The sequence below is a fragment of the Lutjanus erythropterus genome, chromosome 22, assembly GCF_056507025.1.
Source record: "Lutjanus erythropterus isolate fLutEry1 chromosome 22, fLutEry1.hap2, whole genome shotgun sequence".
NCBI classification, from domain to species: Eukaryota; Metazoa; Chordata; class Actinopteri; order Lutjaniformes; family Lutjanidae; genus Lutjanus; species Lutjanus erythropterus.
In genome coordinates, this window is record NC_139338.1 from 9,918,062 (window position 1) to 9,936,365 (window position 18,304).

Genomic DNA, 18,304 nt, shown 5'->3' on the forward strand with positions numbered 1-18,304 from the left:
TTGCATTTAATGCTGACAGTTAAGGTTTGTGAGACAGATGTGCAGCATTTAACCTTGACAAAACTTTTGGTTTGATTCTGTTCCAAGATACCAACTAAGCATCTGAACTGCAGTCCCTCCTACAGTAAATGCATCCTACGTGTGCTCACAAATATAAACATGATCAGATCATCATCCTATCACTCAGGACTTGCTTAATTTATCACTGCCCTCGTTTACCTCTTGATATTTTCACTGACCTTCAGCATTAAGCTGGGCGACCTGTGGTTTGTTGGCTCTGCACACTGTGGTTTAACACAACCAGATTATTTCTACCTCAGCAAGAAGTTTGTGGAACTAAAATCCCCAGTCTGCTGCAAGACGAATGACACAATGTCAGTGAGGAAGTCAGCCATTTCATGCACTGCTCATTCAAAAACGTTACCTGTGAGGGACTTCCTTAAGAGGATTATGGGTGTAATAATGTTGCAGTAAGCTATAAATTACAGCAGTATTGTAACACCCACCATCGACTTAAATAAAGGCCGGAATATTTTTATACTGCAATCACTAATGAACGTGTACAATCTGGTTTGTTTTCTTTAGAACACTCAAGCATCGTGAAAACTGAAATTAAGCTGAGGAAACATGAAAGATCACTAATGAGTTCCCTGGTTGCCGCGAGCAGCCAAATATGGCCGCTTTATCGGAGTGTTTGACCAGTCACTGCTTGGACGGAGCTACTCGCTGGGTAATACAGTAAATTATTATCCAGCACACACCATCTGGGAACTGTTTCTAACAGTTTACAAAATGCCCATAACCTTTATTATTGTAAACACAAACCGGGGCTGTAAAAAGACACAGTAGAGAGAGGTATGGAAACGTGATGGAGCGCTGCCAAAGCCAACAGGTGATCAGAACAACAGCCATCAGCGGAAACTGTATATGAGAAGCGAGGTCACACTGTAAACACAGACCTGCAACACAGTCACTCTGTTCCAGCTTTGGCATATATTAATTACCTTGCTAATTAATAGCACAGTTGGTGTTTACTATTCTGTAAGCAGGAGAGGATGACTTTCATCCAAGGAAGAGCTTTTTTGTATGTTTTGTTTTTTTTACTGTGCAGAAACTATAAAGATAAAACAGGTTGAAAGTTGGTCGCATTTCCTGGTAACGCCGCTCTCTGACCCTCAGGCTGCTTTTACAGCACTGTGGCAGATGCAATAAGCAGTCTTAATGGTTATAATACAGCACCAGTAATATTCTGTAATAATAAAATGCACATAAATCATGCGGTAGTATGCAGGCGAAATGCTAAGCTCTTCTGTGGCGTGACGTGGCATTACTGCAAGCCTTTAAACATGAATTTCATAATATATGAAAGCGACGACTGCTTATGGCATTTGTCATGATGAGGGAGCAGACAGCACTCTGTCGTTGCTTTGGAAATCCTAGTGTGCGTTTTTTTGTTTTTTGTTTTTTTTTCTTCCTTCAAAAACCCGTCTATCAGTCTGTAAACACAGTTCAGTTCTGTAAAGTTGCTCCCTGGTATGACTCTTCTGCAATCCCTGACGTAAGAACGGTTCTTCTTTTTTACCACCGCTGTAGCGGAAAGACATAAGAGGAAGCAACTTTCTGGAGTGGAAAGCTCCTTCTCCTCATCAGATTCTAAAATTCCCTGTAGTTGCAATGTGTGCATTGGATCCTGTGGAGACTGTCCTGCCCCTGCTGCTCAAATAAACTCATGACAGGCAATCAAACACAGTCACACTGAGCAGAGGGGATGCAGAGTTTTTTCTTCACTTGGCGTGCCACAGTCCTTCTCCCACTCATTGAGTACGTGGTCCTTCTTCAGGTACAGGTTGAGGCAGAGCAGACAGAGGATTACTGCTCCACCTGAAGGCTGTCAGTCTTGCTGCCAGATGATTTGAAGCTGTTCACCTCTTCGTATACCAACTCTATGGACATATATCACAGAGAAATAAGCAAAAAAAAGAGCACTAATGAGACAGAGGGGAATTTTAATCCCACTTAAAGGGATAGTTTGACTTTCTTAAAGTGGGGTTGTATAAAGTACTTATCCATAGTCAGTTTATTACCCACAGAGTCAACAGCAAAACACATTTTAGCCACTTAAAAAATGTCAACCTAAAAAATCAATATCAGTTTAACTGTACGTAATATTTAGAATATTTATGCTGATTTTCCTTCCCATCAGACAGCCTTTACCTCACGGGAAACTGCTATTATGTAAGTCAAATACTGCTCTCCCCAAAGCAGCCAAACTCCTTTGGCAAAATGAGTCATTTTACCTTGCAGAACAAGTGAGTTGCTGGTCAACCACTGCCTTGATTGGACTGTTTGTTTGTGTTATTCAGTATTGTAAAAGATTTGATAGGATTCACTGAAGTCACACAAAAACAAACAAACTAACAGATAAAAGCAGCAGATAATGAGCAGGTTGCTTGCTTTGGAAAAAGTGGTATTTGGCTTACATAATGGCAGTTTCCTGTTTGAAAAGGATGTATGATGGAGGGGTAAAGTGGTGAAAATATTCTAAATATAGCGTATACTTAAAGTAATATGTTTTGCTACTGACCCTGTCCACAGCAGTTCATTGCTTAGCTTCCATGCTAGTACTCCTCTCTGCTTCTCCAAACTGGGTGGTGTGCCGACTGCCATCTACCGTATCATAATACACTGACTGCTCATGGGTACCTCATACAACCCCACTTCAAAAAACCCTAACTATCCCTTTAAGGTGGAAAAAACACAATGGAATGGTATGAAAGACTTCATTGAAGTTTTCTTGTCACAACACTTTATTTAACATTAAAACCAAGACTCCTCTGGCACAAGCTTTTATTCAGCGCTATTATATTTGTGCTTGTTCAGCTCAGTATACTAGTCTATCGAAGAAACTTAAAATTAGGATGCAAACCAGGCACACAATTATCCAGCATGACTCACATCAGCTGTGGGGCATTTCACAAACCATAAAACTCCCTTCTGAAATGAAACATAATCATATTTATGATGCTGCAAACAGTATCTCTAAATATTTCAAAACCCATAGTACACTTTAGTGGTGTAGTCAGCATTCCTGCAGCAAACATGCACGCTTAAACTCATCATTGCATAATCCTCAAAGTTAAAAGCTCTGCGGCTCGAGGCTCCCTTTGAATCTTTGGCATCAATTTGTGCAGCTTCCTCCTCTGCAAATCAAATTTGCCCTTGTAGAACTGTTTATATACAGAAGTGAGAGCATTCATCTGAAAGAAACTGAGAAGTAGACAATATCTAGACAAAATGCCATACAGTTAAAGCTGCTATAAAAGCCTTACCTTTCCATTCTTCTAGAGTTCGGTCTTTACTCTCCAGTGTTTGATCGTAAGGCGGGGCCTCCGGCTCATCGTCTGGATCGTGGTACTGTGAGAAGTAGGGGTGGGACAGAGCCTCGCTGGCCGAGATCCTTCCATCACAGTCCAGAACCAGCATACGCTTCAACAGATCAACAGCTAGTGGAGACAGAAACACACAGATAGGTGAGCTGGGATATCGTATGACAGGAGGCCGGAAACAAGTTTAAACCCAAAGGGCCAAACGTGTGTAACTGATTTTCTAATTTGCAATATGGAGAGTGCAACCTGAGCTTCAGCAGCGTCTGTGAGCCTTTCAATTGAATTTAAGAAACTCATAATCCAATCTTTGGTGCATCACCCACTTACCTAGTGGATTTGCTCCTCTGAAGATCTTTTCCAGGTCCTGCTGGGGCATGAAGGGCAGAGACTGGATGTACTTCTGCGCCTGCAAACATAGACCAGCATTCAACTTGCGGCATGTGACAATTTGGATCATTTGTTGTCAGACAGTTAGTGATCAATCACCTCAGCACTCACACATATTGACTCTACATTCAATAGCATTGTCAAAGGAATGAACTAATCAATTAGAACAGATTGCCTGCGTCACTGGGAGCAACATAATAGTGTGTCTTTTTCACTTTTTTGTTGAACCAAAATCAGTCTTTCCAATCACTTCTCCATTCAATCTTCTTTCTCTCACATGTTCAGAGCAGATCTTCTTTAACAGATCAGGTGTCGGAGTCCCAACCACCTCCATGATTCTCTTCAGCTGGTCAATATCTTAGTGCGAGAGGAGTTAAGGGCTGTCAACATTTCTGAAAAGATGATATGACACACGTGTCACATGGGAAATCAACTAAGACAGAAACTATACTTGCTGAGCACTGGTGGTGAGGATAATGTGCTGCAAAGTAACTTGTTAGAGTACTCAGACTACTTTTTTGTTGTAACAAGTAAAAGAACACGTTAGTTTTGCAATTATGTCAATAACAAATGTGCAAAGAACTGCAAAGGGGTTTTAATTTTTGGTAACACAAAAGTACTTAAACCAGTTACTTTTCTTAGTAGGTAATGCTGTAACATAAATTACTTTTTAATGGCAGTAATCTTTCAATGTAGTTTTGAGAGTATTGCTAGCCAGCAGTGCTGAGCTGTTGTGGAAGTCAACTGCTCTCCTGTGGGCACAAAGTCCCACAACACAGAAAGATCAGTAAATCAAATTCGTTTTAGCTCTGCTCTTAGATGCCGAATACAACAACTTAGATAATTCAGCCTTTTGTCATCGCTCCCATTCACTCCCCACTTCTCTCTGTTGATGCACCTCCCCTCGAGAAAGGCCGGGGATTGTAATGCAAATCCACAAGAGGTCTGCGTCCACAGGGCACTTTACAGAGGTAATGGAAGGTTGATGCTAAGAGCGGAAAAAAAAGCTGCAAATTGCAGCGCAGACTCTGGCTGTGCTGATAAAGGATACAGTCAGTGCCAGGAAAAAGGACTTTTCCCTTCAGCAGCTCTCCCATAATGCATCCCACTGACCAAATATCAACTGGAACAGAAACAGCAGAGGTTTAATCATTCAACATGTATTGTGTTTTCTTCTGAAAAAAAAAAAAGATTAGAAAAACAAATTAAATGACATCTTACCATTCTGATTGTAGTGCATCCAGTTCAGCATGATCTCTGGTGCCCGATACCAGCGTGTCGCCACATACCCTGTCATCTCATCGTCTGTCTGCCTGGCCAATCCAAAGTCAAGGATCTGTATACGGGAAGACCATTTATTAGCTGATGGACTTCACAGGTTGAAGTGGAGGAACTGTAGGTTTAAACTGAAGGTCAGTCTTACCCTCAGCTCACAGTCCTCATTTACTGCCACATTACTTGGCTTTAGGTCCTGGGAGAGATAATAAGGCAGATAAAAGAGGAGAGACACATGATTAGAATGAAGATGTATCAGCAGATAGAGGGATGGATATGAATATAAAGCAGTATAAACCACCCAGCTTGTGTTTGAAATCCATGATTGGCCATTTTCACTGCATTTATGCAGAGCATACTAATGTCAATAGCACCAGTCAGAAATGCAGCTATGAAGTGGTTATTTCATTTCTGTACTTTTTACGTCACCTCACAACCTAATTCAAGCCTGACTTTTCTATTTTTCAGCCAAATATTAAATATTCACTCCTTCTGTCCAGGCAACTGGATTTCAGCCAACTTTAAAGACGCCTGAAGAAACATTAAAAAAAAAACACTATTTAATATTTTAATGTACGCCTACGTTAGGACTAGATGCTCTTCAACAAACTTGTTTTTGCATTTAAAATTAAAACACAGTGAAGACTGAGATTCAGTGTTTAACCCTTTAACATGCATGCTCTACAGCTCTAAACCTGCAGAACTTTATCTTGTGGAGATCCCAGTATTTCCCAAAAGAAAGTTTACAAAAAAAATGCCAAAATGTCTGAACTGTGTATAAATGTGTTTGCGTGTGAATATGTGAATATTTCCATTTGAAAGAATGGTGCAGCCATATAATGCATGCTGCACTGGGCTTAGGCATTTCCCTCAGTGTAAACATCACATATCTTCAATGAAATGGAGTGAAATGAGTTGATTATTAACACTGAAAAACACAAGAGGTTAAAGAGCATTTATTTTTACTTTAAATTAGGCAAGTGCTTTTATGTTTTCTCAAACTTGGTGGTCAAAATGACAAGAGGGGCAAAGAGAAGGCACTCACTCTGTGGATCAATCCCGCTGAATGGATGTACTGTTCGACAGGCGGTGGGGTGGGGCAGGAGGATGGGGGAGGAGAGAGGAGAGAGAGAGGACATAAAGGGGGACAGGGGTCAGCAGTGCAGTTCACCATATTAGCCCCTGCCTAAAGGGAGACTGCTTTTGTCTGCCCCATGGTAACCAGGAAGGCCGAACAGCCGGTCCTGCTGGCTGCTGGACTCACTCAGTGTTAGCATGCAAGCTCTGAACAGAATTCACTTGATATAAATGAGCAGTGTTCTGATAGAAAGTTCAGTTTGACACACAGTAAGTGTATCATTTTGTAGTTAATTACCTTGAGGCCTCGGAGAAGCTGGTAAATTAAGAACTGCACATGCTCGTCTGACAACCTCTGAAATTTGACGATGTTATTGAGGTCTGCTCCCATCAGGTTAGTCACCAGGTAGCTGGAAAAAGGGGGAGAGTGTGTGAGTGAATGGGGGGTTGAGAGGAGAATATAGTGATGCTGCCATGGCAACCGGACATCTCTACAAGCCTGTAATCCCCGAGGATCGCCTCCATCAACACCACCCTCCCCTCTAATAACACAATCCTTCCATTTTTGTTGAGAGGTGAATAGATGTATAGCTTGTAGTAAACATCAAGGGATAAAAGATTTACAGTTCATTGAAGTCCTCTAACGCTGCAGCAGGTGTGAAGACGTCCAGCAGTCCTATTACCTGCAAGGGACAGAGACAAGCAGAGCTGATCAATAACAGAGTGGGAACATTGAGGAAGCTGCGTCTCTCTGTCTCTGGGTATTTTCATAAGGAACACTAACATTCTCGTGTTTCATGTGCTTGAGCAGCCTGAGTTCCCGGTAGGAGCGGCGGCTGTGGATCAAAGACTGAAAAGGCCTGGACAGTTTCTTCACCGCAACCTTCTGCCGTAAGACAACATCGTACGCTGAACTGCGGAGAGAAAACAGAAAGGAATAACATTAAACTTGTCAGAATATACTTCAAAATACCTGAATAATTGTCTGTCCAGGGTCCTTAATAAGATAAGATGACTTCCCAAAGATGAGGGGTATTTTTTATTGAAACTGCCATTATTGTGGGTGGCCCTAAAAAAGTGAATTCCACAAAAACAAATAAAAAAAGCAGAAAAAATTATATTGAAGTAGCCTGACAGTTGGAAAATGTGTTTATTTGCTTTCTTGCAAAGACTTAGATAATAAAATTCATACCACTCTCATGTCTGTCCTTTAAATATGAAGCCACAGTCAGACAGACACGCAGACTCCAGTCACAACTTGGACTCAAGTCACATATTAGATGACTTTAGACTCAACTTGATGAAATCAAAAAAGACCTGCAACTCAACTTGGATTTAAAACCAGTGACTTATTATGTCACTTGGACTTTTGACTTAAAAACACTACGCTAATATTATCACTATCCATTTTCAGCCAGTCAGCACTAATTCCCCAGATCCACTTTGTTTGAACCAATCCAACAGCATCCAATCAAGTTGCAGGAGAGAACCATGAAGAACTAACGCTACGTTACTGAGAACCAGTTGGAAAAAAGATAAAAGATAATGAAATATAATGTTGCTTTCACACAAAATCTACATTTTGGTCAACAAAAAAATGACTTGCAAAGACAGTTAGTCACTTGGTCGGGGGGGGAGACTCTACATGAATTAGTTCATGAACTAGGGTATTATTTTTATTTTTAAGTTTTATTTACATTACTTTTAATCATTTTCACCAACTTCCTTCCTCACTCCGACTTATCCGTCATATCTTGTGTTTTCACGGGAGTTATACAAGTGTAATTAGCTAGCAATGGCTGGTAGGAAGTGCATCAATACCTTAAATAAATTAAACTTTTCTCTGCGTTTGAACATGGTTGGAAACATTTGAGACTCATTAACATATACGTGACATAATTCTAATACTCATATGTCAAACCTGATATCAGCTGATGATACTGATGTCTATATATAGGTGATACATGATTGAGGGTGGAGAAAGGCAGAGGCAGACTGGCAGAGACTACTGCAGAGGGGTGAAAGAGGATGTGGTGGAACAAGAGGAGTGAGGATGTCAGACATTGTAAAAGTGCTGTGGTTCATCTCATCCGCCTCTTTTGAAATGTAAATGTCATTCCACATTTTGTACACTGAGGCTGAGCCCTGCCGCCGCTGCTTATGGCGCTGCTTTTGTGGTGCCGATGTCTCTTTTCAATCCTGCCAGCTTTTCAACACTCACAGTAATAAGAATAATACAACCATCAGAGAGCGGAACAGACAAACAGGAAGGAAACATGGGTGAGAATTGAGAAATGCAGCACAGCATGCAGAAACAGAACAAGAAGCAAGAAGTGAAACACTGGAAAAAGTGGATATTTAAAGTAAACTAAGACCAAACATGGTATAAACCACTTTATTATGTGGCATATACCCTTCGTTTTTCTGACTGATTCCAGGTTACTTCTTGCTTTCTCAAGTCTCTTCTGAATGTGTGATGTTCATTCCAGGAATTTCTCAGTAACGAGGTGTACTTAAAACCGCAACGTGCCCTGTCATCTTTTACTTACATCACACAGAATACATTGATGAAGAGCTTTTTGCAGCAGAGTCTGCAGCAGCAAACATGACCTATAATATTCAGCCATCAGTTTTAGATGAGGGTGGAGACAGGCACAGAATATTAAATGCAATATACTGTGAGGAAATGGGTGAAGTAACACCCATGACTTTTCAGTAATGGACTTCCTTCACCCTGAATGATGATCAGTGACAGTGCTTCTGTAGAAAGTTCTCATCAGAAGCCATAAATATACTGTCAAGGAGGCCCACAAACAATAAAAAATCATCTTGACTATATAAGAATGAATGTAAACCTTTGAGAACATACAGCAATTGTTAAATGGAAGCTATAGTAATTCAATATAGTGACCAATTCAACCCATCAAAAGCTACAGTTTGGCATATCAATTAATAACTAATATGACATTTTGGTAAAAACGTATCTTTGCTTTCTTATCGAGAGTAATATGAGATACCATTTTCTATCTGTGTGTAGGATTTAGTGGCAGCTAGTGGTGAAGTTGTCGATTGCAATCAACTTGCCACTCAGGTGCCACTCACTCTCCCCTTCCAAGCATGTAGTAGAACCTATGGTGGCCACAAAACCTGTGAAAAATAACAAAAGGCTCTCTCTACAGCCAGTGTTTGGTTTGTCCATTCTGGGCTACTATAGAAACATGGCGGTGAAGCGTGGCAGCGTGGAAGAGGATCCGCACCTCCTGTAGATATAAACAGCTCATTCTACGGTAAGAAGAACAAAACGATTCTTGTTTTCAGGTGAGTATACACTAATGAAAACATACTTAAGAATATTATGTTACATATTTTCTATGATCTGCCAATAAATGCTCTTAAATCTTACACACTTGCCATTAAATATGAAACTACATGTTAGTATAACAGAAAGGCTGGAAACAGGGAGAAACAGCCTGGCTCTTCATCTCAATTGTTCAATTTGTACAAAAACTGAAGTGTAAAAACAAGTTGTGGTTTTACAGGGGATTATATGCCAGAACATTTTTTTGGATGGGAGAGCTGAGATGAGAGACTTTGTGTCCACAGGAAAGCTGCAAGAAATACAGAAGACTCCAAAAAGACACATAGCATCCCCACAGCACTAATACCTTTTACTTACTGTTAAACAAAAAATAAAACAAATGTGATTAATCAGCAGAGATGTGGACCCAATTCGCATGACTTGGACTCGATACAGACTTGAGTCACAAATCTGATCACTTTTGGATTCGACTTGCAACACAACTTGCACTTAAACACTCATGACTTCACCTGGTTTAAAAATAATGTCATTTAGAACATCTGCCACAAATCAAGTCAACCCTTTTCATTCCCAGTAAGTTAACATTTAATTACCCGATTGCTTTGTTTTGAACCAACTGATCCAATCAAGCAATACACAAACAATGGTAAGTCAAGACTAATATTGACACAGTTAGTGAACTACAGCTAAGATAACTTTAGCTTAGTAACTTTGTAAATCAATGAGGTTGGAAAGGCATAGTTCAATTATGACTTGTTTAGGAGTTGACACTGAGTTTAGAACTTGGGACTTCTCAGTCTTGACTTGGGACTTGACTTGGGACTTGGGAATTGGTACTTGGGTACAAAGACTAGAGACTGATGCTAACCAGCTCTTGCTGGTGTCTTCATTTAGATTTAGCATACAGATATGAGAGTGGCATCAATATTCTCATCTCAAACATCCATTCACAGCAAGAAAGCAAATAAATGTATTTCCCATCATTTCAAACTATTATTCTAATTTCCAGCATTTTTTAAATGTAAATCTGAGTAGGCCATCTGTGCAGCGTAAAAGAGTACCTATGCAGGCCCAGAAATAAAGCCTTGGCATGATGTAAAGATTTTTCTAAAACAGTTGCTGGACTGACTGTGTTTTCATAGACACATTCTGTACTTTCTGAAATGCATCCAAGCTGTCCACATGGTGGGAGCCTATGTAACCTTCGATTTCTGTTCTTTAATTTTTCCTAAAAACCTGCAAAAATTCATCTCTCAGCAGGTATAGTATATGATATATGGTCACCTTGTGACGGAGCAGAAGTGTCCACCAAATGATGCGTGTCTCCTGTGTTGACAGTATGAAACTCACTGTAAATAATACTGTATCATTTCATGGTGACCTGTAATGCTCACATGCTTGAGTAAACTACACTCTTGCATGGCTGAGTTGATCCATGTGTCTTCTAATCACCTGCTGCCAGTCCGGATGTCCCCGCCGGGCTTCAGCCAGGACAGCAGCCAGTCTCCTCCATCTCTGACATGAACCAGGCCTCAACACCTCTCACATACCTTCCTGCCTGCCATCTTCCATACATGGGTCTGACTGCACTGCTGTCAGCACATACAACCCAGCCAAGGCATCGATTTCTCCCCTCTTCTTTTGTCTCAGTATTTTTTTTTTTTATATCCAGAGCTCTTAATGCGCCTCCGGTTTCATAAAGGAAGAGGGGGAAGGGGCAGTTAATATCCAGTGTGAGATGATTCAAGTACACTGTTTATCCACAAAGAAAAACTGTTTCTAACTATGCTTTCTGATCTTATCATTTAATGGGATTCATTCTGGTTCAATCAAGAGGAAAACCTACATGATATGCATATAGTTGGAATGGGGGGATGGCACTAACTCTTGCAAATACAGAGTGGAAATCATAATTCACTCTATAGATTGTTGCCCATGCAGCTAGAACCTTGCATTCAACATTGCACCCAATTTTATGCATTTTATCCATTTCATGAAATAGGCTTATTTGTTTTCTTACTATGAGCTGTCATCCCTGCAGCATTCTAGTAAGCAACAGCCAGCAGCTGTTTAGCTTAGCTTAGCATATGGACTGGCAACAGGAGAACGGCTAACATAGCCTACATCCCAAGGTAGTAAAAAACACCTAGCAAGTCCTCTAAAGCTCACAAATTACATCTATTCAAACAAAGAAAATGTACAGAACTGACAAGTTGTCATTTATGAAGTTACGTGGGGGGCTATTTCTTGATCCGACACAGTGACGTCATCAGATTTTGTTGCCTTTAAACCGCGCTGGGCTAGATCTTTTTGCAAGAGCGCAGTCATTTAACTAAGATAGCTTGATTTTCTTATCAAAACCCACCCTACTCTGCCTCTGACTGGCTTGCCTTTGTCAGTTGTGTTGGGTTTAGGCTTGTGTGCGACTGTGTGGTAAGAATATCAAGCCAGTTAGAGACAGAGTAGGGTGACTGCTCATGCCAAGAATAGCAATGGGATCCATAAAAACGCTGTAATTTCATACTGAACAGACAGACATTAGAGTGATATCAATGTCTCATCTGTTTCTTTAAGCGCTATACCCCCAGATACACACTTACACACACACATACACCGTCAGTCTTGCACTGCAGTCACACGATAACCACCATCTACCCAAATTACATCAGCAACAAATGAGTACCCTAATCTTGCTCTCTGCTCAGTTTATCATATTTCCAATCAACAATCCAACAAGCGGAGAAACAACAATTTTGACAGGTGAAAATAAAGCAGTCATGTTTTATTCATGGTTATCCAAATGAGCGGCTTTGTGCCAAAGTTCTGGTTTAGTGAACAGATGTTACATATGCTGACATGAGATGAAAGCAGCCTTGATCAGCTTAGTGCATATTCCCTCTTGATGTTCAGTCTCGACTGGTCCAAAATTGGCACAATTTTGGTCTCGAGAAACAGAAACAGAAGCAGAAAAGAGAATATTCAATAGGATCAGGGTGATGAGGAGACAATGAGTCTGGATTAGGCTGCAGATATGACAGTGTTCAGTCCTCCAAACTTTTGTCTCATGACTTATCAAAATTCAAGAGGTGCTACATGTTCAATTATTGAATCAGCTTTCTATTTACGATGCTTCACTCTCTCGCATCTGTGCTCTGTATCTCTAGCATCTCTCCATAGTCATTCATTACTAGCTAATGCTCCCTCACCTACTGTACTATTCTCTTTCTAAGCTCTATTTCTGTGTCGTTTGGTTCCCCTTCTCTCATGGGTAATGGGGTATAAGTTCTTCAGCTCTAGCTATAATGGATTATATGATCTTGTCAGATCCTTGACCTCACGCCTGCAGCCTCAAGAGGGTTTAAAGAGAACAGGCTGCTGTTTGAGATAAATGATGAGAGCTGTTTTACTCTGCATCTCAAGAGATATAAAACTGTGGGGCGATCCTCACCCCCCTATCTTGCCACACACACATACATATGTCGTCCTCTTAACCCCCATCCCCCAGCCGATTGCTAATCAAGTTTTTGCCATGAGAAAGTCACTGACAATGGCTGGAGATCAACATTAACAATGCAGGGGCAATGCTGGGTGGTGTGTGGAGGAATGTCCTTTGTGCGTGTGTGTATGATTTAAGAAAGAGTTTTTGGAACGTCAAGGCATTTCACCAGTGCCATCATTCATACTTATGTACTGCTGATATGATGCTCTGAGAAATGTAACAGCTCAGAACATAGAGTGCAGTGATTAAAACAGGTGCAGAAGGAACAGCTAATCCTCTCATCTTTGTTTACAACTTCAAGTCCGTCTGATAACTCTGAACAAACCAGATACATAAAACACATCAATTCTTGCGTGGCAGGGAACAGTTTTCAGACATGTGATTCTCAACCAGGGGTACTTGTACCTCAGGTGATATGAAAGATTGTGGAAAGGATCGATTAATATCATACTTTAAAATTAAAATCTACAGTTTGATAATACATACATAACCAGACCTATCTCAGAAAGGTCTGACTGCACCAATCCTATCAATCTGCTATTGGGGGAAAAACACTTGTTTGTATTTCATTAAACCAATCACAATCATCTTGGGTGCCACACAGCCTAGGATGCAGTGGCAACAGTGACTTGTTTTGGGAGATCATTTGCATATGGGGAGGCGAGCCCTGACATTAAAATGGCAAAAAACCCTGCAAAAGAAAAGGCACAGCTGCTAGCTTGGTCACGTTCATGCCGCTAGTGACCAGGTTAGAGTTAATGTGCTGTTTTCAGCGTGTCGGTTGCTAGCTCAGATGTTGCTGTTGTTTCCCGTAGTGACGGGGATAATAACATGCAGAGAGCGGAAGGAGAGAAGAATACTACTTGAAACAGAAAGAAAAATCTATCTGTGGTCTCACAGACTAACCACGCACCCCCTTAACTGCATGGCACAACCCCTTACCTAACTTCCTGGATTATTGTACTTGAACTCAAACCACAATCTTTTCCTAAACAAAACCAAGTAGTTTTCGTGGCTAAAGGTAACCAAATTGTGTGTCATGAAGTAGGCATGCCCTGTAGTTCTGTGTACTCATGAATAGACCAATCAGCCAGTGGCAGGCTTATACCGACAGTCTACATGAGTCAGACTATTAATAATCCAATTATGAAATCAGAGAAGTTCTAGAAAGTGTCATTCAGAGATACAGTTGGACTTGACATTTCCAAGTTTTCCACAAACTGAACTGAATCTTTAAATATCATGAGTAACAAATGTGAATGCCACATTGCTTAGAGCAACATTTTTTTCTGACAACAAAGACAAGCTTCATGTACCATTGAATGGATGCTTTTAAAACACTGAACGTCTAACAGGGGTGTCCAAAATGAGAACCAAACCTGAACCGTGGCAGTTTCGTGCTGTAAAAATACCCATGTGCATATAATCCTGAGGGTGAATGAAACAGCTGAAAGCATAGTCATGATCCAGGTACTTTTTTTTTTTACTCTTGTGCTATTCTGGGCAGAGCTTTAAAGCTGCGATATTGGCAAGATGTTTATGCACAAAATACTCCTATGGGAGCCTGAATCATAAAGTGGAGCGCCAACAGAGAAGCACGTCACATCTCCTGCGAGTTCATACAGCGTCTTAATTAATGTCTGAGTTCTCGGGAAGTCAGCTGTTGAGATAAAACCTCCTTTATGAGGATGCAGGCAATGACAATGATGGGTGTGGCTAAATAGGCAGACATATGAGCTCCATATCATTTTCTTGCTGGATTGTGATCTGACACAATATAGTGCACACAAGTCCTGAATCCATGATGATGTCCCAGCAATGTGATCAGGGAGTGATACTATTCCACAACAAAAACCACTCTCCTACACATCTGAGACAAAACAGGTCTGACAAAGTGAGAAAAAGACGCAATAAATTCAGCCTAGGAGTCTGTTAGGGATACTTCTTCACCTACAACAAGAAAACCCAAGCAAAAAATGATAAATCAGAACTTAACAGCCAATTTCAGGCTGTCTCCTAAAAAAGCACAGAGTGAGTGTTCCATCTGGAGAAATTTGGACTTACTGACATTAAATCTTCTGCCTTTTTCATTCTTTTGATACAAGGCATCACAGGATTTGGATTTAGACTCAGGATTTGGGAACACACAGTGTAGCAAAGCTGGCCCACAACATTTTGATTTTTCTCATCGAAGTCTGGAAAGGCTTTGTGGGCATATGCTTGAGTCAGGGGTGTCGTCAGTGGGTGAAGAGTGAATTTACCGTGCGGACAGGTGACTGGATGAGCTTTTAAGCAGTTTTCACAAAGGTGACATTTCAACCAATCCTTCCTAAGTCCCGCCCTATTTGAAACCCCTGTCAATTATCTCCTTTGGCAATGGTTGCCAATGTTGGAATGAAAAACAAATTTGAAGATGCTTTAAAGGGGGACTTGTAAAGCAACATATGCCTGACCACATCTTAAGTTAGCTAATCTACATCAATTGTTAGCCAGATAGTGAGCCAGTGTTTTGGTAACACTAGCTAATTTAGGATGGTACTATACGTTGCCTTTATAGGTCCCACAGCAACATCCTTAAACATTTTCAAAATTTGGTTTTCTTTTCAACATAGATATGCCTGACACTTAACATATCTAGTACAGGAAGCAACTTTTTTTTCCCCAATATGGCAAAGTCATGACCAACTCTTCTCTGTCTCTGAATGGGTAATACTCGTTGCCTTCATTGGTTTAGGTTGCTTAGGTTGGGTAGGTTATGGGTAGGTTTAGGCACGAGGGGTGGGTTGGATAGGGTTAGGGTAAGAATATCAGGGTGAGGAAATCAAAGAAAGAGTAGGGCAGGACTTTGTCATCTGTGGAAAAAAAAAAATATGTGCAGGAAACAGGAAAGGAGAAAATTGAAGTTCCGCTGCATACCAAGCTTGCACAAGTGTAATGGGAAAGGCGGGACTTAGGAAGACTCAATTACAGAAAGATTCTTATTTTCAAATCTACAAATCTTCTTTTGAGTGTTTTATGAGAGCCTCTCCATAGTTTCGGCCCGCCTGCCTGGATAAATCAAGTCTCTATGGAAGATTATCAGACTACTTCAGGCTTAACAGTGACTTCTTACTGGCATCATAGTGATACCAGCATGCTGTGCTGCGTAGGAAAGCTTTAACATCTCATTCATGTCTTGAAAATGTGATGATCCCACTGGGATCAGTCACACAAACCCTTCTATCCACATTTCCTCAGGCCTGCTATTACAGCTTAATTAATATTGACTGTTGGAGGTGGTTATCGCCATGACACATCACCATGGTAACGGGATCCCACCGGCTGAGCGATTGCATGTTGCGAGATTGGAAATGTCTACATTAGACAGAGGGACGTACAGAGAAGAGGAGGGCAGTTGTGCAGGTGTATGGTGAGGATATGCTAAATGATGCGTGCACTTACTGCAGGCTTCAAAGTCAAAGACCTGTGCTGTGTTATTCATAGACAGCAGCAGGACCCAGATGTGGTGGCATGAATTTTCAGGGTTCCACTACACCAGCCTCTGCAGAGTAGTGCTTCACATTAAAGTATGGAGGCTGTGTGTGTTGGCATGTTTAACTGTATTTGTGGGTGCCAAAAACCCAGAGCAGGGCGAAATCCTGAGCCCCACAAGTTTAAAGGGCTGTTTGACAGTTAAGACTGGGATTTAGGGTTGTACTTTATGGTAAAAAAAAATGATATTGCAATTAATTGGACAACTATTGTAATACGATTCAAAATCATTTGAAATCATTGTTAAAATCATTTGATATTTGTTAAGGTTTGTACAAATAATCGTGTTTTCTTATATCTAGAGAAGAAGGTTTGTAGGACAGGACATCCCTGCAGCACTACAGTACTTCATTATCATGCTGTTGTCACACATTTTTCCTTTATCAAAAAAAATGCAGCCTCTGCAATTTGGATGTTGCACTTGGCCATATTGTGATTTTGAAAATATTTTGATTAATTGCTCAGACCTAATTTAACACTAGGGTTAGGGTAAACACTTAATTGTGATGGGTAAGGTCTGGGAATCTATAATGTGAATGATAGGTCCCTACAGTGGAGTACAGTGTGTGTGTGTGTGTGTGTGTGTTGGGTATCTGGGAATTCCTGTGCTGATGCTGTCTCATTCCCTTCCACACATAGAGCAAACAGTGAGCTGTGGGATAAAAACAAGTCTTGCAGATCCGCTGTGTCTTTCTCTCTGACTGACAGCAGCACTGTCTTCAAATCTGCCCACTGAAACATTGACATACATCATTTTACATTTTCCCCTAAAATAGCTGCAGATGCAAATAGATGATAATAATTCGCTGGTAAGCAAAGAACAATGACAACAATAAAACCTCAAACAACCAGTTTCCACAAGCTGCTTCCTCCTCACACAGCCGACATGAACGCATCGCTATGCTGATGCATCATGACCAACATACGGTAAATGTTGTGGCTGTGCAGCCTCGCCCCTCCATCCGCCCTGCACACACACACAAACACTCACCACACCGAGCCGTAGGCTCCGGAGCCCACCGGCGTCAGGTTCTGGTACCGCTCGGGAACCTCCCACACAGTCTTGTTCAGCTCCTGACGGTAAAATCCTGGTCTGGCGGACATTTCGCCGAGGTGGCTACAGAAGAGGAGGAAAAAAAAGGAGAAGGGGGGAGGACAGAAATGAACGGAGGGAGACGATAGATGTGTCCGCCGTCTGCTGTCTGAGCCGAGCTGCTGCTGCTGCACACACACACACACACACCGCACCGGCCAGTGACAGCCGAGCTCTCTCTCTCTCTCTCTCTCTCTCTCTCTCTCTCTCTCTCTCTCTCTCTCTCTCTCTCTCTCTCTCTCTCTCTCCCTCTCTCTGTCTCTGTCTCTGTCTCTGTCTCTCTCTGTCTCTCTCTCCCCCACCCTCTCCTTGACGCTACATTGTTTAAAAGTTGATGCCATCATTAACAACAGAAATAACAATGAGTATCAGGTTAAATGACAGACTAATGAAGCCCGTTTCCGCCAGTAAAACCAAATAAATAAATATACCCCCATGGTAATTCATATTTATGCGATTACAGAGTCGGAATTATGAGGAAAAAAAAGTCTCAAGAGGAAAAAAACATAATTTTGACTTTTTATTTCATAATTCTGACTTCTTTGTCTAATAATTTTGACTTTTTAAAATCGAATAATTATAACGTTATCTCATAATTTCAACATTTTATCACTGTCTCAAATATGATCTTTTTTAAATCTCAAAATGTCTTATCTCATAACTGTAATTTCTTTTTTTTTTTATCTTTTAATGTATATTTATAATATTTATATCCCATGATATCAACTTTTTATTTC

At 40.9% G+C, this 18,304-nt stretch overlaps 1 protein-coding gene across 1 annotated transcript; it reads right to left on the reverse strand.

Moving 5' to 3' along the window:
* Positions 1-1,089: 1,089 nt before the first annotated feature.
* On the reverse strand, positions 1,090-17,711 carry mapk11 (mitogen-activated protein kinase 11). The gene is made up of 12 exons (XM_084711102.1): positions 17,466-17,711; positions 6,910-7,039; positions 6,750-6,808; positions 6,424-6,535; positions 6,094-6,123; positions 5,197-5,244; positions 4,995-5,109; positions 4,825-4,896; positions 4,051-4,130; positions 3,714-3,792; positions 3,330-3,503; positions 1,090-1,943 (listed from the first exon to the last, which is right to left on the reverse strand). The coding sequence occupies exons 1-12, from the start codon at positions 17,576-17,578 to the stop codon at positions 1,870-1,872; spliced, it is 1,086 nt and encodes a 361-aa protein (XP_084567228.1). The 5' UTR covers positions 17,579-17,711; the 3' UTR covers positions 1,090-1,869.
* Between the last annotated feature and the right edge of the window lie 593 nt (positions 17,712-18,304).